The 23,964-nt window shown below is 41.8% G+C and overlaps 1 protein-coding gene across 4 annotated transcripts in view; it reads right to left on the bottom strand.

The window, feature by feature from the left end:
* The window catches only part of kcnk4a (potassium channel, subfamily K, member 4a), a 40,410-nt gene that overhangs the window by 1,635 nt on the left and 14,811 nt on the right, over window positions 1–23,964 (bottom strand). For 2 of the 4 annotated variants that reach the window (XM_034180878.1, XM_034180875.1), the window contains 4 exons: window positions 17,478–17,664; window positions 16,413–16,531; window positions 14,691–15,272; window positions 13,887–14,657 (listed from right to left, as the gene is read on the bottom strand). In XM_034180878.1, the coding sequence (XP_034036769.1) occupies window positions 14,208–14,657; window positions 14,691–15,272; window positions 16,413–16,531; window positions 17,478–17,664 (1,338 nt within the window). In that variant the 3' untranslated portion in view covers window positions 13,887–14,207. Of the gene's footprint in view, window positions 1–1,858; window positions 1,862–13,886; window positions 14,658–14,690; window positions 15,273–16,412; window positions 16,532–17,477; window positions 17,665–23,964 lie in introns of those variants that run through there. The other 2 variants (XR_004563374.1, XM_034180876.1) reach the window with 2 other exon arrangements.

Genomic DNA, 23,964 nt, shown 5'->3' with positions numbered 1-23,964 from the left:
CACCAATATAACTTTGGTGTCATTATTAATCCATGGTTCAAATGATGTGTTAAGTTCAAATCTCAGGTAAACATTTTTTTTCTTCTACTAAGGTGGATTTGAATTTTTTGTGGTACACAGCACCAACTACTGGACAGGAGGAACCAAGGAGTCAATGTGACTCACTGATTTCAAAATGTCTGTCTTTTCAACCAGACGTGCGGTGCTGTGACATGTCAATCATCTGTGTCCAATCAGATTTTAGGGGAGTCCAGTGCAACCCCGGCTTCCGCTCTAAGTCCACCTATGCCAGGAAGTGTTCAACATTTGACATTTCCTGCTTCACTGTTGAGTCAAAATTTGGCACTTCCTGTTACAGTCTGAACTTTCCAATGAGCCCCCGTGAGATTCCATGGGATCTCGTCTGTCAATCCAGGAAGTGTTTGACATTTCCTGTTTCACTGTGGATTCAAAATTTGGCACTTCCTGTTTGGGACTCCCTTTACCATGAGCGAGCTTCGTGCCGCTGTGCAGCACTTTGCTCATATTATATATATAAACATGCAAACTTCTGCTATAGGTTGAATATGAAAGCTGCTGAGGGCTCGTAGTCAGACATGTTTGCTTTCTTCACCTCCGTGAAGAACTTCCTAACAGATTGTCCGGTTGTTAGCTGGTAAGCTTTCAATCTGTGTTTTTTCTGATGCTGTTTAGGGGTGATTCTTAGAGTACTGGCACTTATTCGGGACTTATACGGGACTCTTGCTTGCCTCTACTGGTGGTTGGCTCTCACTGCAGTATTGTATCACTTCCTGTTCTGGAGCACAGCGGTGTTTTGCTGTATCTGTTAGCTGTTTAATCTGCGCAGTTAGATTGATCTAGATAACTAGATAACGATTTGTTTCACAGTGTAATCTTCACGTGCCTTAACTAAAGCACTCCCTCTGCTGAATCACCTCTAAATTATTTACACATTATTCACTTTGTGTGTTTTTAGGAATCCGCTAGCTTAGCGCAGCTACTAGCTCTTAGCCGATTTAGCATGGCGGCTTCTCCTGTCTCCCCTGCACTTTTCTGCTCTGGGTGTGAAATGTTTAGTTATTCCTCGGCCTCCTTTAGCAGTAATCGTACTTGTAATAAGTGTAGCTTATTCGTAGCTTTGGAGGCCAGGCTGGGCGAATTGGAGACTCGGCTCCGCACCGTGGAAAATTCTACAGCTAGCCAGGCCCCTGTAGTCGGTGCGGACCAAGGTAGCTTAGCCGTCATTAGTTCCCTTCCAGCAGATCCCGAGCAGCCAGGAAAGCAGGCCGACTGGGTGACTGTGAGGAGGAAGCGTAGCCCTAAACAGAAGCCCTGTGTACACCGCCAACCCGTTCACATTTCTAACCATTTTTCCCTACTCGGCCACACACCCACCGAGGATCAAACTCTGGTTATTGGCGACTCTGTTTTGAGAAATGTGAAGTTAGCGACACCAGCAACCATAGTCAGTTGTGTTCCGGGGGCCAGAGCAGGCGACATCGAAGGAAATTTGAAACTGCTGGCTAAGGCTAAGCGTAAATTTGGTAAGATTGTAATTCACGTTGGCAGTAATGACACCCGGTTACGCCAATCGGAGGTCCCAGACCACCAATAACCAGTAAAAATCTATTTAAGCATAAAAATTCAAAAAGAAAAAAAAAAATATAGCACCTTCAACTGCACCACAGACTAAAACAGTTAAATGTGGTCTATTAAACATTAGGTCTCTCTCTTCTAAGTCCCTGTTAGTAAATGATATAATAATTGATCAACATATTGATTTATTCTGCCTTACAGAAACCTGGTTACAGCAGGATGAATGTGTTAGTTTAAATGAGTCAACACCCCCGAGTCACACTAACTGCCAGAACGCTCGTAGCGCGGGCCGAGGCGGAGGATTAGCAGCAATCTTCCATTCCAGCTTATTAATTAATCCAAAACCCAGACAGAGCTTTAATTCATTTGAAAGCTTGACTCTTAGTCTTGTTCATCCAAATTGGAAGTCCCAAAAACCAGTTTTATTTGTGGTTATCTATTGTCCACCTGGTCGTTACTGTGAGTTTCTCTGTGAATTTTCAGACCTTTTGCCTGACTTAGTGCTTAGCTCAGATAAGATAATTATAGTGGGCGATTTTAACATCCACACAGATGCTGAGAATGACAGCCTCAACACTGCATTTAATCTATTATTAGACTCAATTGGCTTTGCTCAAAATGTAAATGAGTCCACCCACCACTTTAATCATATCTTAGATCTTGTTCTGACTTATGGTATGGAAATTGAAGACTTAACAGTATTCCCTGAAAACTCCCTTCTGTCTGATCATTTCTTAATAACATTTACATTTACTCTGATGGACTACCCAGCAGTGGGGAATAAGTTTCATTACAGTAGAAGTCTTTCAGAAAGCGCTGTAACTAGGTTTAAGGATATGATTCCTTCTTAATGCCATATACCAACACAGTGCAGAGTAGCTACCTAAACTCTGTGAGTGAGATAGAGTATCTCGTCAATAGTTTTACATCCTCATTGAAGACAACTTTGGATGCTGTAGCTCCTCTGAAAAAGAGAGCTTTAAATCAGAAGTGCCTGACTCAGTGGTATAACTCACAAACTCGCAGCTTAAAGCAGATAACACATAAGTTGGAGAGGAAATGGCGTCTCACTAATTTAGAAGATCTTCACTTAGCCTGGAAAAAGAGTCTGTTGCTCTATAAAAAAGCCCTCCGTAAAGCTAGGACATCTTACTACTCATCACTAATTGAAGAAAATAAGAACAACCCCAGGTTTCTTTTCAGCACTGTAGCCAGGCTGACAAAGAGTCAGAGCTCTGTTGAGCCAAGTATTCCTTTAACTTTAACTAGTAATGACTTCATGACTTTCTTTGCTAATAAAATTTTAACTATTAGAGAAAAAATGACTCATAACCATCCCAAAGACATATCGTTATCTTTGGCTGCTTTCAGTGATGCCGGTATTTGGTTAGACTCTTTCTCTCCGATTGTTCTGTCTGAGTTATTTTCATTAGTTACTTCCTCCAAACCATCAACATGTCTATTAGACCCCATTCCTACCAGGCTGCTCAAGGAAGCCCTACCATTAATTAATGCTTCGATCTTAAATATGATCAATTTATCTTTATTAGTTGGCTATGTACCACAGGCTTTTAAGGTGGCAGTAATTAAACCATTACTTAAAAAGCCATCACTTGACCCAGCTATCTTAGCTAATTATAGGCCAATCTCAAACCTTCCCTTTCTCTCAAAAATTCTTGAAAGGGTAGTTGTAAAACAGCTAACTGATCATCTGCAGAGGAATGGTCTATTTGAAGAGTTTCAGTCAGGTTTTAGAATTCATCATAGTACAGAAACAGCATTAGTGAAGGTTACAAATGATCTTCTTACGGCCTCAGACAGTGGACTCATCTCTGTGCTTGTTCTGTTAGACCTCAGTGCTGCTTTTGATACTGTTGACCATAACATTTTATTACAGCAATTAGAGCATGCCATAGGTATTAAAGGCACTGCGCTGCGGTGGTTTGAATCATATTTATCTAATAGATTACAATTTGTTCATGTAAATGGGGAATCTTCTTCACAGATTAAGGTTAATTATGGAGTTCCACAAGGTTCTGTGCTAGGACCAATTTTATTCACTTTATACATGTTTCCCTTAGGCAGTATTATTAGACAGCATTGCTTAAATTTTCATTGTTACGCAGATGATACCCAGCTTTATCTATCCATGAAGACAGAGGACATACACCAATTAGCTAAACTGCAGGATTGTCTTACAGACATAAAGACATGGATGACCTCTAATTTCCTGCTTTTAAATTCAGATAAAACTGAAGTTATTGTACTTGGCTCCACAAATCTTAGAAACATGGTGTCTAACCAGATCCTTACTCTGGATGGCATTACCCTGACCTCTAGTAATACTGTGAGAAATCTTGGAGTCATTTTTGATCAGGATATGTCATTCAATGCGCATATTAAACAAATATGTAGGACTGCTTTTTTGCATTTGCGCAATATCTCTAAAATTAGAAAGGTCTTGTCTCAGAGTGATGCTGAAAAACTAATTCATGCATTTATTTCCTCTAGGCTGGACTATTGTAATTCATTATTATCAGGTTGTCCTAAAAGTTCCCTGAAAAGCCTTCAGTTAATTCAAAATGCTGCAGCTAGAGTACTGACAGGGACTGGAAGGAGAGAGCATATCTCACCCATATTGGCCTCTCTTCATTGGCTTCCTGTTAATTCTAGAATAGAATTTAAAATTCTTCTTCTTACTTATAAGGTTTTGAATAATCAGGTCCCATCTTATCTTAGGGACCTCATAGTACCATACCACCCCAACAGAGCGCTTCGCTCTCAGACTGCAGGCTTACTTGTAGTTCCTAGGGTTTGTAAGAGTAGAATGGGAGGCAGAGCCTTTAGCTTTCAGGCTCCTCTCCTCTGGAACCAGCTCCCAATTCAGATCAGGAAGACAGACACCCTCTCTACTTTTAAGATTAGGTTTAAAACTTTCCTTTTTGCTAAAGCTTATAGTTAGGGCTGGATCAGGTGACCCTGAACCATCCTTTAGTTATGCTGTTATAGAATTAGACTGCTGGGGGGTTCCCATGATGCACAGAGTGTTTCTTTCTCTTTTTGCTCTGTATGCACCACTCTGCATTTAATCATTAGTGATTGATCTCTGCTCCCCTCCACAGCATGTCTTTTTCCTGGTTCTCTCCCTCAGCCCCAACCAGTCCCAGCAGAAGACTGCCCCTCCCTGAGCCTGATTCTGCTGGAGGTTTCTTCCTGTTAAAAGGGAGTTTTTCCTTCCCACTGTCACCAAGTGCTTGCTCACAGGGGGTCGTTTTGACCGTTGGGGTTTTTTACGTAATTATTGTATGGCTTTGCCTTACAATATAAAGCGCCTTGGGGCAACTGTTTGTTGTGATTTGGCGCTATATAAATCAAATTGATTTGATTTGATTTATTATGTCCTTTGATCATATTGTATGAAAAACAGAAAAAAGGGGAAATTTCACACTTTTATAGTTATCTTTACAATGAAAGTTTGTTAAGAAATTTGTTCTAGTAGTCTATGATGACTTTTTCACCTTTTTTCTGCATCATTATATGCAAATATTGCCGTTTTGTGCTTGTCCCACACCCAGATTTTTGATCTTCAATGATAAAAATGAATGGTAAAAAAACGTTTTTTCTAATGTTTTAAAATATCTCTGAATAAAATATCAGTAAAATAATCAAAACATAATTGGGGTATTCAATGTCATACAACTGTTGTGATTTTTTTAAACAAAATGTAGTTGTCCCACACTATTGCCGTAATTTCCACCACAACACTGTAATGTCCCTTTAAACAGTTTGTATGAAAGATTGTTTGGGTAGTTTCTATGGAGATAAACAGTCACATCAGAGCACATGTATATAGCGCCAAATCACAACAAACAGTTGCCCCAAGGCGCTTTATATTGTAAGGCAATGGTGTGGTGGAAATTACATTTACAAGGCCAATAGTGCCCGTAGTTAAAGAATCACCCTTAGATATTTATGACGTATGTTCATGTTTGACTTGGTTTTTGTAATCGTGTTTTTAGCTTCCTGGTTTGTGATATGCATTCCGGACCGATTGTCATGGTAACCAGTCTAAGCGCATAGCATCACAGCCATATAATAGTGTCAGTTATTTTATTTTTAAAAACGTATTGGCTCACAGCTGGCTGTGATTCTTTTGCTCACGTTGATTCCATCTTTTATTTTTTTTCTTCCTCAGAGAACTCTGCTTTTTATTTGATCTTTTCCCAAAGTTAAAATACCTCAAGGCGCTGCAAATATTTCTCCAGCCATTGCAGTAAAATGGTGTTTTTGATGGAGCCTCAGTGTGTTTGTCAGGGTGCTCGAGCTGCGGTGAGTCTCCCTCCTCCCAAATAAACTAGCTCCAGCATCTGTTAGTCTTTTCCACTTAACTACCCCTTGCTATGTGCAACCTGTACTTATCCCACGGTACAGCGTCTCACTCCATCTCACGCTGGGTCCCACTGTCCTTGGGAGAGAATTCTGTTGTTGACATTGACCCTTCCCTTGATAAACGCTGAGCAGAGGGAGGAGATGCTGAAAACAGACCCGGAGCACACATCCAGCGGAGCTTGTATAGCGACGCCATTCAGAGCGCTGCTACACGGACTACAAACAGCTTTTGATAGTTCAGAAGGCAGTTCATTTTCCATCACCAAATATTTTTAGAATCAGAACGATGTAGAAATAATTCTTTTAAAAATTTACAGTAGCTATAATGCAGCACAAAGAGCAAGTGGACTCCATAAACACAAAATAAACCATTACAACCATTACACCAGCAGCCAGGTGGTAACGAGGTCAGACTAAATAGATGATAGATGATCTGCAACCTCAGAATGATTGAAGCCATGTTGTTCTTCTGGTTCAACGTGGATCCTGCAGCTTCACTCAGGGCCCCACAGCTGTGAGGCCAAACCCACAACGGCTGGCCTGTTCTCTTTTTAAACACATGAGGGTGACATTGTCATAGTTTGTCCCCTTTGGGACTCAGGCTGAAATTTGAATATCAAAAGAAAAACAGAACTCATGAGTCAGATTTTGTATTCACAGTATAGCTAATGGTTTAACAGGAATTCCAGTAAAGGGCGGTGTGGACGTCCGCCCCTTCCAAACCTCTGTCAACAAAAGATAAAATATATGAAAGTCTGAATCAAATGCGGATTCAGTCTGTTCTTATTTTGGACGTGGTATCTGGCATGTTAGCAGTGAGCAGCTGTGAGTAAGCAGGAACGTAAACCCACATCCACCATAATCCTGTGCTCCCCGTCACATAAGGGCTACTATAGATTTCACTGCAAATAAAACTATAGTACAAATTAACTGAATTGTCACGAGGTAAAGGACATTAACTTCGGTTAAACCAAACCAGTCGGATTTGCACAGACTCTTTTAAAATAAGTGACAAATTAGTCCAGGGGCCCGTAGCCAGTTTTGACCTAACTGGTACCAAAGTGAGCAAAACGGTACTTAAAATGCAGCCTCAGTTTACCACGACCTACACAAAAAAGTATGAGAACTATACCCCGGTTGGTGTCAGAGATTAAAAAGGTACGACACATTATTTGTCTCGACATAAAGATGCCAAAAATGTTAGAATTTGTACTCTCTGACAAAATGTTGTGGGTGAAAACAATAAAGATGTTGACAAAGGTCAATTTTGTGCTGGGCTCAAAAATTAAACTTGCTCCAATCTTGGTTAAAAAAATGCAATTGGGTGATTCTTTAACTACGGGCACTATTGGCCTTGTAAATGTAATTTCCACCACACCATTGCCTTACAATATAAAGCGCCTTGGGGCAACTGTTTGTTGTGATTTGGCGCTATATACATGTGCTCTGTTGTCACTGTTTATCTCCATAGAACTACCCAAACAATCTTTCATACAAACTGTTTAAAGGGACATTACAGTGTTTTGGTGGAAATTACGGCAATAGTGTGGGACAACTACATTTTGTTTAAAAAAATCACAACAGCTGTATGACACTGAATACCCCAATTATGTTTTGATTATTTTACTGATATTTTATTCAGAGATATTTTAAAACATTAGAAAAAACGTTTTTTTACCATTCATTTTTATCATTGAAGATCAAAAGTCTGGGTGTGGGACAATCACAAAACTGCAATATTTGCATATAATGATGCTGAAAAAGGTGAAAAAGTCATCATAGACTACAAGAACAAATTTCTTAAAACACTTTAATTGTAAAGATAACTATGAAAGTGTGAAATTTCCCCTTTTTTCTGTTTTTCATACAATATGATCAAAGGACATAATAAGTGCCCGTAGTCTAAGAATCACCCAATTATTTGTAGAGTTAATCGGATTTTAAAAAGGAATAATTCTTGATTATTTTGTGTGTTTAGCAAAGGAAAGGCCAAACACGGTAAACAGCCATTGGGATGTGTGACATATATGTTTCCACATAACGTAGTCAGATCAGGGAGCACGTGCTGGTGCCGCACTTTTTAAGCACAACAGATGGCGCAAATTATTACTTTTAGTAATAATTAAAAATATGCTATTAGTTCTACCAATCATTTCAGGTACATAAAGAAACAAACAGTGGGATAAATCAGTAAGCTGCCAATGTGTAGACCTGTGTTTGATTCCCAGCCATACCATTGGTCTGTGTCCAAGGACAAGATATATCATGTGTACTATCACAGTCCACCCAGCTGAAAATGGTTTACTTATCTGGGCAAGTAACCTGTGTTGGTCTGCTCTCCCATCCTGGGGCAGTCACAGACTTTGTAACTCTACAGCTTTCAGCCTAAAATACCACAAAGTATACTTTTTTGGAATCCTCATGAGAAGGCAAGTGCTGCAATATATACTCAACAAAAATATAAACGCAACACTTTTGGTTTTGCTCCCATTTTGTATGAGATTAACTCAACGATCTAAAACTTTTTCCACATACACAATATCACCATTTCCCTCAAATACTGTGCACAAACCAGTCTAAATCTGTGATAGTGAGCACTTCTCCTTTGCTGAGATAATCCATCCCACCTCACAGGTGTGCCATATCAAGATGCTGATTAGACACCATGATTAGTGCACAGGTGTGCCTTAGACTGCCCACAATAAAAGGCCACTCTGAAAGGTGCAGTTTTGTTTTATTGGGGGGGATACCAGTCAGTATCTGGTGTGACCACCATTTGCCTCATGCAGTGCAACACATCTCCTTCGCATCATCCGTGAAGAGAACACCTCTCCAAAGTGCCAAACAGCAGCGAATGTGAGCATTTGCCCACTCAAATCGGTTACGACGACGAACTGGAGTCAGGTCGAGACCCCGATGAGGACGACGAGCATGCAGATGAGCTTCCCTGAGACAGGTTCTGACAGTTTGTGCAGAAATTCTTTGGTTATGCAAACCGATTGTTCCAGCAGCTGTCCGAGTGGCTGGTCTCAGACGATCTTGGAGGTAAACATGCTGGATGTGGAGGTCCTGGGCTGGTGTGGTTACACGTGGTCTGCGGTTGTGAGGCTGGTTGGATGTACTGCCAAATTCTCTGAAACGCCTTTGGAGACGGCTTATGGTAGAGAAATGAACATTCAATACACGAGCAACAGTTCTGGTTGACATTCCTGCTGTCAGCATGCCAATTGCACGCTCCCTCAAATCTTGCGACATCTGTGGCATTGTGCTGTGTGATAAAACTGCACCTTTCAGAGTGGCCTTTTATTGTGGGCAGTCTAAGGCACACCTGTGCACTAATCATGGTGTTTAATCAGCATCTTGGTATGGCACACCTGTGAGGTGGGATGGATTATCTCAGCAAAGGAGAAGTGCTCACTATCACAGATTTAGACTGGTTTGTGCACAGTATTTGAGAGAAATGGTGATATTGTATATGTGGAAAAAGTTTTAGACTGCCGTCTGGTTGTAGCTACTCATTCCTGTCATACATTTCTTGTTCATGTTTGGGTGATGCCAAATGACAGTGGCAGTTGCTTTTGGTTACCCAAGACTTTGCCATATTTGCAGCAGATCTAAGGACTTAATAACATTGATAGTGAACTACAACAGCCTTTACAGTCCCAAATATTAAATCTTTACAACCTGCTGTGGCCAGAAGAGTGCTATCAAACACAGACTATTACCATAATCCACACAGAACACCACCTGTCACAGACGGGTGATTATTGGCAGAAAAATAAAAAACCTGAGTTTTAAAGAGTCAATTTCCTTGACTCAGCATCTCGAGCTCAACCAAGAACAAAATGGTACATGCAAGCTGCAAAAGTTGTACAGTGATTTATTTGGCAGGAAGAACATGGCCATTAAAATAAGGACACAATAAAATTAAATAAAGAAATACACAAACTACTAGTGCACAGGTGTGCCTTAGACTGCCCACAATAAAAGGCCACTCTGAAAGGTGCAGTTTTGTTTTATTGGGGGGGGGGGGGGGATACCAGTCAGTACCTGGTGTGACCACCATTTGCCTCATGCAGTGCAACACATCTCCTTCGCATAGAGTTGATCAGGTTGTCAATTGTGGCCTGTGGAATGTTGGTCCACCCCTCTTCAATGGCTGTGCGAAGTTGCCACGACGAACTGGAGTCAGGTCGAGACCCCGATGAGAACGACGAGCATGCAGATGAGCTTCCCTGAGACGGTTTCTGACAGTTTGTGCAGAAATTCTTTGGTTATGTAAACCGATTGTTTCAGCAGCTGTCCGAGTGGCTGGTCTCAGACAATCTTGGAGGTGAACATGTTGGATGTGGAGGTCCTGGGCTGGTGTGGTTACACGTGGTCTGCGGTTGTGAGGCTGGTTGGATGTACTGCCAAATTCTCTGAAACGCCTTTGGAGACGGCTTATGGTAAAGAAATGAACATTCAATACACGAGCAACAGCTCTGGTTGACATTCCTTCTGTCAGCATGCCAGTTGCACGCTCCCTCAAATCTTGCGACATCTGTGGCATTGTGCTGTGTGATAAAACTGCACCTTTCAGAGTGGCCTTTTATTGTGGACAGTCTAAGGCACACCTGTGCACTAATCATGGTGTCTAATCAGCATCTTGATATGGCACACCTGTGAGGTGGGATGGATTATCTCAGCAAAGGAGAAGTGCTCACTATCACAGATTTAGACTGGTTTGTGAACAATATTTGAGGGAAATGGTGATATTGTGTATGTGGAAAAAGTTTTAGATCTTTGAGTTCCTCTCATACAAAATGGGAGCAAAAACAAAAGTGTTGCGTTTATATTTTTGTTGAGTGTAAATCTTGGCTGAGCTGTCGGTAAGAGGCCACAAATCAAATTAAAGAGTGGGATCATTAAAAGTGCATGAAGGTCTGGACACTTTCCATCATGAAGACAGTTCACCAGTCAGGGCTGGTATCACAGCAATGTATAAACAGAGTGATGCACGAGTGTGTCAGATTCACACCCTGTGATTAAGACAACTTAGCGGTTACTAAACACGAGTTCCCTGAAGCCAGTCGAAGTCTGAGATTTTACGCCTTAATACAACTAAAGAATCACTTAAGCTCACGTCTGAACAGCACATCAGCTAAAACTGAACTGATGCTTCTGGAAACTCCTGAAACTTACAAATAAATGTCGTGTTGTGATGACGGTCATAATAAAGAGTTTAAGTCTCAGGGTGCAGTTAACTGATGATTGATGGTTGTAATTGATGTCGCTACGTGGCGGAGTGTGGCTGACTCACTTATCAACTGCGAACATAATACCTGACACGGCAAAGTGGAATTCTGAGAGTTGGATACAACAGAGACACACCAAGAAAGTCTGGTAGTTGGCCATATTGGCCTCTCTTCATTGGCTTCCTGTTAATTCTAGAATAGAATTTAAAATTCTTCTTCTTACTTATAAGGTTTTGAATAATCAGGTCCCATCTTATCTTAGGGACCTCGTAGTACCATATCACCCCAATAGAGCGCTTCGCTCTCACACTGCAGGCTTACTTGTAGTTCCTAGGGTTTGTAAGAGTAGAATGGGAGGCAGAGCCTTCAGCTTTCAGGCTCCTCTCCTGTGGAACCAGCTCCCAATTCAGATCAGGGAGACAGACACCCTCTCTACTTTTAAGATTAGGCTTAAAACTTTCCTTTTTGCTAAAGCTTATAGTTAGGGCTGGATCAGGTGACCCTGAACCATCCCTTAGTTATGCTGCTATAGACGTAGACTGCTGGGGGTTCCCATGATGCACTGTTTCTTTCTCTTTTTGCTCTGTATGCACCACTCTGCATTTAATCATTAGTGATCGATCTCTGCTCCCCTCCACAGCATGTCTTTTTCCTGGTTCTCTCCCTCAGCCCCAACCAGTCCCAGCAGAAGACTGCCCCTCCCTGAGCCTGGTTCTGCTGGAGGTTTCTTCCTGTTAAAAGGGAGTTTTTCCTTCCCACTGTAGCCAAGTGCTTGCTCACAGGGGGTCGTTTTGACCGTTGGGGTTTTACATAATTATTGTATGGCCTTGCCTTACAATATAAAGCGCCTTGGGGCAACTGTTTGTTGTGATTTGGCGCTATATAAAAAAATTGATTGATTGATTGATTGGTAGTCTGTGTTTTGTTTGTTTGTTATGAAGGTCGGCTGAAACATTCTGACTCCAACGCCATTATGTCAATAACAAGCAAAATGCCAAAGTGAAACAGGCAGGAGAATCATCATTTACTACATCAAACAGTTTTTGCCTGCAGTTTCAGGCACATTATCACCTTCACCGTTACACATGCGAACAGTAGTTGGTAAAAATAAATAAATAAATAAAACACAAAACTGATGATGTACCTAGATGTGCTTTTGAAACCACATGCTGTTATTAAATCCTCAGGGTAGAAGAATGTGCACCTGTAAATGAATGTTACGTATGACGAGGCCTGTATGGAAGTCAGGAGGTGAGCAAGAACTTTGAAGTCCAGCCTCCATGAACAGACGTGTCGCGAGCACCTCATAACCGCACCAGATATACAGCATCAAACGTGGGTGTGATGGCATAGTCCTCACAGGATTATTGGAACACAACACTGTCAACTCTGACCGATATGTGGTCTCTTTGCAAAAGCTGCGTGCACAATTTGAAGTGAGTTTGAGCAGAGAAGATGCAATTCTTCAGCATGACTGCTCATTCACACACGAGGTGACAAACACAGGATGCACAGCTGCCCCGGCCATACAGCCCAGATCTTACACTCTCTGACTTTGTCCTTTTTCCCACACTGAAAGAACACCTCAAGGGACATGTTACACTAATAATACAGAGGTTCAGGAGGCTGTGTGCCACTGGTGCTGAGAAGACAACTGATTTCTTCACCGAGGGGAAGCACGAACATGTCTGGGTTTGGTGTAAGTGTGGAAAGGGAAGGAGACTAGGTGGAAAAGTAATGACACATTCCAAGCTTTAAGCCAGTGTTTCTCAAAGTTTTTACACCAAGGACCAATTAAAAAATAAAATAAAAAAATATCTCACACCCTGCCAAACTCCCCAAATATCCAACTAAGTGTACATTACAATTACAGTCTAATGACAGCTTCACAAATAGCTTCGTTCAGTCACATATATGTTACTATCTGTTAGACTTTGGAGTCATTTTTACATAGTTTGGGAAACGCTTTTAACTTAGAATATATTAATTTTTTGAAATGTGATCTTTTACCAATATATTCACTGACCGACCACCAGAGGTCCACGGACCACTCTTTTGAGAAAGGCTGCTATCACTTGTGCAATTCACACAAGGATCTTGGTTGTTATTTAAATACTTGTGGAAGGCAAAAATAATTATTTTGTAGAGGAGGCGTGTCTTTTTTTCCTAAAAAAACCTCCCTCACTGTTCGTGCCATTAAAAGTCCTCAATAACTTCTTTTTCACACCAGACGTCTATGTTGTTAAAGTCAAAGTGCCATTTTTAAAAAGTTGTAAAATTTTCACATTTGGGGAGGTCTCTATTTGTTTAAAATCTTCATGGGGTCTGGAGTCAAACTTTCAAGTAAGCAGTGCGTACACATGCACCCTGAGATGTGCTCGTGATGACGGCTGGAAAGTCTGACCATAAATATGCACATTAAATTTTGATTAATTCAAATACACTGGTTGCAGGAAGGTTCGTGATGCATCTTTGTTTTTTTTTTTTTTGTTTGTTTTTTTTATTATCCTCATGATTTTTTTTCTATGTGATATACCAAGTGGCTGGTAAAAGTGATTATTTCACAGAAAAACACATTCGTCTTATATGAAATGCAGAGTTTTTTTTTTAATTAAACTGTGTAAGGACTATGGTAGGATTTCATAAATTATGGAAACATCACTAAAGTTTGCATTTCCTATGTCTCACATTTTTTCTCTCAATGCACCTCGCAATCCGAGTCCCCCAGTAAGCACCACAGGCCCTGAGAAAACTTCTGCAGGAACACTGACGTATTCATTCACAAACTCTCCAGCAAAGAGCTGCTGTGTGTAAGAGTCACAGATACCTTATTGCACTTTTTCCAGACCTGATATCACAAACCGCATTACAACGAGCTAATAGAAGATGGTCTGCAACACGATGGTGATGTTTGGTTAGATTTGGTGTGGACTGTCATGCTGGCATCACGTTCATAAATCAGCCTCAATTTGAGCGCAGCAGCCGTCAGAGGGTAGACGCTTCGTTAGTCTCATTCTTAGAATGAGATGTTGGCGGCGGTGTGGGGGGATTTGATGGCGGCAGCATGTCACTGGTTTGCTTCCTCACCCGCAAAGGGCTCCACTTGTGGGACAGTTGCCTCCTCATGCTACTCCTCTTGGGCTTTCGTGGCCGCTGCCTCTTGTCCTCTTTTGCTGCTTTTTGGACGCGGTCACTCAGTGCGTCTGACGACTCATCAATGTATGCCAAGTTCTCTCCAAAGAAATCCAACAGCTGGCACCCTGATGAGGAGACAGCGGAGACTGGAGGGGTGACAACAAGGACCGGGTGGAGAGATGTATGAGGGGAAGGGAGGGGTAGAAACCCAGGGGAAGGTGTACAGTTTTGGCTGTGGTCCTCTCCAACTCCAGACTCTTTGACTGGAATCTGTTTATCTGCTGCATAGTTTCTGTCTGCAGCATCTGAGCCTCTCGCCTCTGTGCTTCTGACGGCAAGACAGCGCTGGAGTCTGTGAAAGTCAGAGTATGAAGAGGAGGCAGAAGACACGCCTGACCTGGAATCAAACGAAGACTCTGAACCAGAGAGGGATCCTCCCTGCATGGCTGCACCTGGAGAGTCCAGCTCTGAGGCAGAACGAGTCACAGGGAGTGAGAATGAGCGGGGCAGTGGGTAGGGAAATGACTTGCCCTCCACCTGCAGGGCCAAATTAGAGTCGACTTTCAATCCAGGACCCACCCTTGGGACTGTTGCCCCTCCCGTAGCTCGCACTCTTGGCCTACGCTGGGAAACCACTGATCTCTCAAGGGAAGCATGGACCTCTATTTGGCTCAGGGAACTAGAAAGGCCAGCCCAGTGATTGGGTAAGTGTCCATTCTCAGGTCCCCCGTGAACCCAATATCCCAGAGTACCATGGGCTCCTCGACGAATGTGGCGACGCTCGCTGCGTTTCCAGCGTCGTCGTTGCAGCAGGAAAGGGTCATTGAACTCCAGTGGGTTAGGGATACGGAAGTCCTTGGACATATTCTGGATGTTCTGGGTCCAGTCTGTAGCGTGGGCCCTTAATTCCTCAATCTGAGGAAGAGAGAAGCAAACAGACAGGAGTGCATGAGAGCATTTAAAAAATAAACCTGTACCTCTTCTGAGGCTTCATGAGCATTCCTGGTTATTCCTTTACCGGGTGGAGGAGCTGAGTGGCTCACATCATTAAGTCTGAATTTTACCACACACACACACACACACACACACACACACACACACACACACACACACACACACACACACACACACACACACACACACACACACACACACACACACACACACACACACACATGTCTACATATTAAAATCCAAGTGGCCTCTGTGTACACGTGCATGTGTATAACTTTGATAACGGAGAAACTGGGGAGAGCTGATGTTTGCCATTTGGTATGCTTATGTATTTTGGGTCAAAGATGAACACAGCAAAAAACATAAAGTTACTTATACTTTTGTAGAAATGAGGGATATTACATAACAACAGTGAACAGTCGATGTTGATATCACCATTAATCAGTCCCTGGTAACCAGACAAGCTCTGAACAAAGGAAATATCTCAACTTTGCCAGTTGTAAAACATGACATAAACTAAATGTGCCAAATAATAAATACAATTATTCACAAACTTTCTCATTTAATTTCCTGCACTTTTAGTTAAAATCATTATAGAAACTTTGCATAATTTATTACCACCCTTGAAAATTGTCAGCTACGTATTTTATAAACACTACCCAATTTAGAGAATACAATGATTTGCAAATCCTCTTAAAACTATATTCAATTGAATACACTACAAAGACAAGATATTTAATGTTCAAACAGATAAACTTTATTGTTTTTTGCAAATATTTGCTCATTTTGAAATGGATGCCTGCAACACGTTTCAAAAAAGCTGGGACAGTGGTATGTTTACCACTGTTACATCACCTTTCCTTCTAACAACAATAAGTGTTTGGGAACTGAGGACACTAATTGTTGGAGCTTTGTAGGTGGAATTCTTTCCCATTCTTGCTTGATGTATGTATTTTGTGCTTCATAATGCAGAAGCAAATCAGGTTTAAGGCAAACACAACGCTACCAAATGAGTATTTCATCTACAGTTACTTGGTTCATCACAAGGGTAATTGGCACCCTACTGAGTGCCATTCTGTGCCAACAATGTAAATCTCTTACCTCAGCACGGGTCCTCTTGGACAGAACCCTCAGCCAGTTGTCAATCATGGTGAGGATGGATGCAAAGTAGGCGAGGCCAAAAACTATCCACAACAGCACCAAGGGTTTGTACACCATACCTGGGTACAAAGAAAGTGGAGTTAATGTGGAAGGATCATTCCAGGGAGTCACAGGTCATATTTGGAGTCAGAACAGCAGTCCTAGAGCAAACTGCATCCAACATCCATTTGGGAAGTTTCTGTGTAGGCTCTCAGTTGTCCAGGTGGTTTCCATAGTAGAGAAGCTTGAATCTTCAACTGGACTGGGTTGCTTGACGCGAGGACGTTTCGCTTCAAATCGCAGAAGCTTCCTCAGCTAAAATTCTTGCTCTGGTGGTCTGACTTCTGTCTTGACTCTTGTAGAATAATCAAGAAGTCACAAAAGCTGGAGTTTTAAACCTAACCAGACCCCTCCTACCGAGAGGCAGACTGCTATAGGCTAGTGACTAAACAATAGCTCTAATTAGCACCTATTGTGCTCTAGTTAGCACCCTCCTAATGACTAAGGCTGGGTTTTGAAACCCAGCCTTAACCGGGGAGGGGGTCTGAGACACACTTTATCCCCTGTTTACAATGGAGTACTCGGGTCAAAGCAGTTTCAGTCTTTTGTTCATGGTAATGAGTCATTCACGTCATCAGCAGAGTCGTTAAAGGAGCCATCAGGAGAGGGACAGCTGCCCTGTCATTAGGAGGGTGCTAACTAGAGCACAATAGGTGCTAATAAGAGCTATTATTTAGTCACTAGCCTATAGCAGTCTGCCTCTTGGTAGGAAGGGTCTGGTTAGGTTTAAAACTCCAGCTTTTGTGACTTCTTGATTATTCTTCTCTACAAGAGTCAAGACAGAAGTCAGACCACCAGAGCAAGAATTTTAGCTGAGGAAGCGTCTGCGATTTGAGGCGAAACGTCCTCGCGTCAAGCAACCCAGTCCAGTCAAAGATTCAAGCTTCTCTACTATCCATTTGGGAAGCTTCACACATTTCTATTAGATGTACTATGTGTGAGAATTGTTGTAATATGAATCTGCACCTGGTACAAAATCCCCAAAACCAACAGTGGTGAGGGTCACGACCACAAAATAGAGTGACTCCAGAAATGTCCAATCCTCCACCTTCTGAAACACTACTGCCGGCACAGCGAGGAAGATCAGACAACCAATCAGGATGGAGAGCACTGCTGAGATCACACGCACAGTGGTGGGCCTGACCTTGTGTTTCTGAAGGAGGAACAAATCAGAAAACAGACAAATAATGTTATTAATTACTTTATTACTCTGCACCAGCAGGGTTCATGGAAAAACAAAGTTGGTACTGTTGACGCTGTTCAGTTTTCTTCTAATATGTATATGTCGCAGACACAAACGAGCGAAGCTCTTCAGCGTCTCAACATGTCATTTAGGTCCTTCAGACTTTTTTTTGAGCAAATGCTTCAGGGGAGCATTAGCATGGCTAAAACCTTTCAGCTTCTAATTACAGCCCTCTTAACCCCCTGCCACTTTAAGCATTGTTAAATATAGATGTAAATTAATATTCAAAGTTTTCAGCTAGTTGACAGTAGGGCTGTACATTATGCAGTGTTTCGCAGTTGTGAATCTTGCGCCGTCTGGCGGTCCATGACTCACGTGAGAGGTCAGTTTCAGCAGAGTTTCGGTGTCAGGAGCTCAGCACTCACAGTGTAAACACATCTCGTGAAGTATGGACAATATAGGGGAGTAGCAGACAGCCAAAAAGGGCTCTATTTTTTGAGATTCCCCTCCCGGAGTTATAACAAGATGTATTTGGTATCAAAATTTCTGGTAGAACCTCTACTTTTCAGATCTGAGGTTGTACTTTGAGAAAGTTTATTACAACATGGTCAATTAACCCCTTTTTTGCCGAATCATGCAAAGAATTGAGACTGTCATAGGCCCACAAAATATTAGACTGTCATAGGCCCTATTGATATAAAAATGTGTTAAATGCCCACATCAGCAAGGGTCTGTAGACATCATTTTGACACATTCAGGGGTATCCAAGGTTCAGGCGGTGGTCTTCAGGCCCCCCAAAATAAATTTTTTTAACCCCTTTTCTTCATTTTGGGGAGTTTTGAGACCTAATTTAGCATGAATAAAGGGTATTCCATAATCATATGAAGGCAGAGGGGTCCCTTGCAAGCAAAAATTGATTTTTGTGCCACAGATAACAAATTCAGCCAGTTTAACCCTTTCACATTGGAACTAAAGCACCATCCAGAATTTGATGTTTGACCGGATGATGGTTTTTCATATGAAGATCTTTCCTCTATCCTTTCCTTTGTCCAAAAGGCTTGTAATGAATAAATGACTAATTGGTTGATTGACTGTAAAGATCTTCTGGGTATAGGAGTGGGTGCCATTTTGGTATCCAGGACTATGATTAGGGTCATCCAGCAATCATTAAGTGGTCGTGCCTCAGCTTCTAGGCCATTAGGCTTTTCAAGAATCTCTTAGGTTTGGAATCTTATGAAAAGAGAAAAGTTCTTTTTCCAGACCATTTGTATTTATTTAAGTGCAAAATTTCAACAAGGAATGTAATATTTTTACCTATACATGTATGCCCTTATTTGTAGTTAACTGGCCATGAGATAGTGGCTTACAAGATCATTGCCAAAAGAAGTTCAGCATGGCTGCTCAGTCGTTCGGCATAATGCTACGTCAATTTGACTGTATTTTGCACCTGATAATTTTACATCAGGTCAATCTTGACAATACATATATTTAGTGGTCATCGCCATCGCCATCTGCACTATCCTGCTCAATGTGGAGATTATTCAGGCAGTCACTGCATTTGCATGCATTAATGCATGGAAGGCCAACCTGGAGGCAGGGGCATTTAGCCCCATCAATGCAGCTTGTGTCTTGGCAGTACAAGTGAGTTAGGTTTGGAGCATAAACGCATAGACCATTTTGTATATATTGTTCAAAATGTGCATTTGTGTTTATTGTTTGAACTTTTTTGTTGTACAGTCTTTCACACAAGACCTCAAATTACCTTTATAAAGTGTCAAAACAGTTGTTTATTATAGTTTGCTGTGTGTTTTGAATAAATGTGTGTGGAAAATTATTTTCCACTTTACTTTTTTCTTTGTTATTTGTGATTGTAAACCTTTATTACACTTATAAAACACAACAAAAGCATATATATTATGAAAGAACAGGTTGTCCTGAAAAAAAGAGACATAAAACTTGATTGTGGGATGCAGGGAGAGTTGTTAACAGCAATAATAAAACATTTATGCCAGGTGAGTGACCTGTCCAAAAAATGGCCTTGGACCCTAGAGGGTTAAGGTGGTCGTGTGAAAGGGTTAAAGTGACATGTTTTATTGTTTACAGCTCTCAAATGACTTTTTTTCCAGACAGGTCACCTCTGCCTTTATTAAATTGATGGCTGCCCTCTTTTTCAACAAAATTCGTGGCAGTAAGGGGTCCTTTCCTGAAAGATACGTAGATGAAAAAGGGTTAAAATTTTTATTTTGGGGGACCTTAAGACCACCCCTGGTACCTTGGATACCCCTGAATGTGTCAAAATGATGTCTACAGACCCTTGCTGATGTGGAAACATGTTTAGATGGGCATTTAACACATTTTTATATCAATGGGGCGAAATATTTTGTGGGCCTATGACAGTCTCATTTCTTTGCGTGATTCCGCAAAAAAGGGGTTAATTGACCATGTTGTAATAACGTTTCTCAAAGTACAACCTCAGATCTGAAAAGTAGAGGTTCTACCGGAAATTTTGATACCAAATACATCTTGTTATAACTCCGGGAGGGGTTTGGTGATTTTTCATCCCTGCTGCTACTCCTCTAATAAGACAACATTGGGGCACAGCAGAAGTCCATCACAGGTGCTACACCTCCTCCACATAACCCTCTCAACTTGGAAGAGTGTATAATCATCATAATCGCCCGTGAACCCGTTAAATTAACGCCATCCACATACTCGCTTTGCCATTGTTTACATGTGCTATGAGACAGCGGAACTCTGCTGGCGCTGTGGTGCATTCTGGGAAGCACAGGCGGCCATCGGGGGCATTATGGGAAATGCTGAAACACCGAATGGCCAAATTATTGTATCTCAATATTGTCGTATCAATACAATATGACTACGATTTCACACAAAGTGCAGCAACAGTGCAAATTAAACATTCTTAAACAAATCAGTAATAATACCACAGTCATTTTGCACTCACTCCAAAAGTATTGGACCACTTGGTATTTCACACATTTTAATTTGTTTATGCCATTTCAAATACAAGAAATACAAAAAATATCAAGAATAAATATTTGTAAAATTATCTTCCTCAAACTCAAACTGAAAGCAGATCTCTAAAACTTGATAAAACCTGTAAATAATAATCAGTTTTATTGCTGGGCGAAGACGACGAAGAGGAGGAGAACGTTTCTACAAACAGTGGGAGAAGAAGAAAACTAGAAGGATGGAAATGAGAGTGGGGACTTTAAATGTTGGTAGTATGACTGGTAAAGGGGGAGAGCTGGCTGATATGATGGAGAGGAGAAAGGTAGACATATTGTGTGTGCAAGAGACCAAGTGGAAGGGAAGTAAGAGCAGGAGCATCAGCGGTGGGTACAAGTTGTTGTACCATGGTGAGGACAGGAAGAGAAATGGTGTTGGGGTCATTTTAAAGGAAGAGTATGTGTGTATGTGTGTTGGAGGTTAAGCGAGTGTCTGACAGGGTGATGAGTATGAAGTTGGAAATTGAAGGGGTGATGATGAATGTCATCGGTGCATATGCCCCACAGGTAGGTTGTGAGATGAAGGAGAAAGAAGATTTCTGGAGTGTGTTAGATGAGGTGGTGGAGTGTGCCCAAGCATGAAAGAGTGGTGATAGGAGCAGACTTCAATGGGCATGTTGGTGAAGGGAACAGAGGTGATGAGGAAGTAATGGGTAGATATGGTATCAAGGATAGGAATGGGGAAGGACAGATGGTAGTTGATTTTGCAAAAAGGATGGAAATGGCTGTGGTGAATACCTACTTTAAGAAAAGGGAGGAGCACAGGGTAACATATAAGAGTGGAGGAAGGTGCGCACAGGTGGACTACATTCTTTATAGGAGATGCAAGCTAAAAGAAATCACAGACTGTAAGGTGGTAGCAGGAGAGAGTGTCACTAGACAGCACAGGATGGTTGTTTGTAGGATGACTTTAGAGGTAAAGAAGAAGAAGAGAGTAAGAGCTCAAAAAGGATCAGATGGTGGAAGCTGAAGGAGGAAGACTGTTGTGTGAAATTTAGCGAGCAGGTGATAGAAGCACTGGTTGGAGGGGAAGCAATTTTGGACAACTGGAAAACTACTGCAGATGTGGTGAGGGAGACAGCTAGGACAGTACTGGGTATGACATCTGGACAGTGGAAGAAAGACAAGGAGACTTGGTGGTGGAATGAAGAGGTCCAGCAAAGCATAAGGAGAAAGAGGTTGTCAAAAAAGTTTTGGGATAGTCGGAGAGATGATGAAAGTAGACAGGAGTACAAGGAGATGCGGTGTAAGGCGAAAAGAGAAATGGCAAAAGCGAAGGAAAAGGCATATTGCAAGCTGTACAAGAAGTTGAATAGTAAGGAAAAAGAAAAGGACTTGTACCGATTGGCCAGACAAAGGGACAGAGCTGGAAAGGATGTGCAGCAGGTTAGGGTGGTAAAAGATGCACATGGTAATGTGCTGACAAGTGAGGAGTGTGTGCTGAGAAGGTGGAGGGAATATTTTGAAGAGCTGATGAATAAAGAAAATGAGTGAGAGAAAAGGGTGGATGATGTGGTGAGAGTAAATCAGGAAGTACAAGAGATTAGTAAGGAAGAAGTGAGGGCTGCTATGAAGAGGATGAAGAGTGGAAAGGCAGTTGGTCCACATGACATTCCAGTGGAGGCATGGAAATGTCTAGGAGAGATGGCAGTAGAGTTTCTAACCAGATTGTTTAATAAAATCTTGGAAAGTGAGAGGATGCTGGATCCTATTTTCAAGAACAAGGGTGATGTGCAGAGCTGCAGTAACTACAGAGGCATAAAGTTGATCAGCCACAGCATGAAGTTATGGTAAAGAGTAGTAGAAGCTAGACTTAGAAAACAGGTGAAGATCTGTGAGGAGCAATATGGTTTCATGCCGAGAAAGAGCACTACAGATGCAATGTTTGCTCTGAGAATACTGTTGGAGAAGTACAGAGAAGGCCAGAAAGACTTACATTGTGTGTTTGTGGACTTAGAAAAAGTTTATGATAGGGTGCCAAGAGAAGAGCTGTGGTATTGTATGAGGAAGTCTGGAGTGGCAGAGAAGTATGTTAGGGCAGTGCAGGATATTTACAAGAATAGTGTGACAACCGTGAGATGTGCAGTAGGAATGACAGACTCATTCAAGGTGGAGGTGGGATTACACTAAGGATCAGCCCTGAGTCCTTTCTTGTTTGCAGTGGTGATGGACAGGTTGACAGATGAGATCAGACAGGAGTCCCCATGGACTATGATGTTTGCAGATGACATCTTGATCTGTAGTGAGAGTAGAGAGCAAGTTGAGTCTATTCTGGAGAGGTGGAGATATGATTTGGAGAGAAGGGGAATGAAAGTCGAAGAAGCAAGACTGAGTACATGTGTGTGAATGGGAAGGAGCCCAGTGGAATAGTGCAGCTACAAGGAGTCTAGATGAGTTTAAATATTTGGGGTCAACTGTTCAAAGTAATGGAGAGTGTGGTAGAGAGGTGAAGAAGAGAGTGCAGGCAGGGTGGAGTGGGTGGAGAAAGGTGGCAGGAGTGATTTGTGACCGAAGAATATCAGCAAGAGTGAAGAGGAAAGTTTACAAGACAGTAGTGAGACCAGCTATGTTGTACGGTTTAGAGACGGTGGCACTAAGAAAAATACAGGAGGCAGAGCTGGAGGTGGCAGAGCTGAAGATGTTGAGATTCTCTTTGGGAGTGACAAGAATGGACAAGATTAAGAATGAACATATCAGAGGGACAGCTCAGGTGGGACGGTTTGGAGACAAAGCCAGAGAGGCGAGATTGAGATGGCTTGGACATGTGCAGAGGAGGGACCCAGGGTATATAGGGACAAGGATGCTGAGGATGGAGCCACCAGGCAGGAGGAGAAGGGGGAGGCCAAAGAGGAGGTTTATGGATGTGCTGAGGGAGGACATGCAGGTGGTTGGTGTGACAGAGGAAGATACAGAGGACAAGGTGAGATGGAAACGATTGATCTGCTGTGGCGACCCCTAATGGGAAAGCCGAAAGACAAAGAAGAGGATTGCCAGTTTTTTTTTCAGACAAGTCAGAAGATGGAAACATGTTACTGAATATGTCTTGCACTTTATTTACATCAATTATGAAGAAATATAAAAGTGTCATTCACCAAAAACATAAAATCTAGCAAATTGTAGCTGAATTATCGGGTCTTCTTTTTAAGAAAATTCTTCTCTACACCACTTCATCAGGAAGCTATATATTTTTAATTAATTTATATCAAGTTGTAGAGATTTGCTTTCAGTTTGAGTTTAAATAAGA

This window comes from Thalassophryne amazonica, chromosome 11 (assembly GCF_902500255.1).
Source record: "Thalassophryne amazonica chromosome 11, fThaAma1.1, whole genome shotgun sequence".
Taxonomy (NCBI): domain Eukaryota; kingdom Metazoa; phylum Chordata; class Actinopteri; order Batrachoidiformes; family Batrachoididae; genus Thalassophryne; species Thalassophryne amazonica.
The sequence above is the reverse complement of the archived record's forward strand: the minus strand, read 5'-3'. Positions and strand labels throughout refer to the sequence as shown.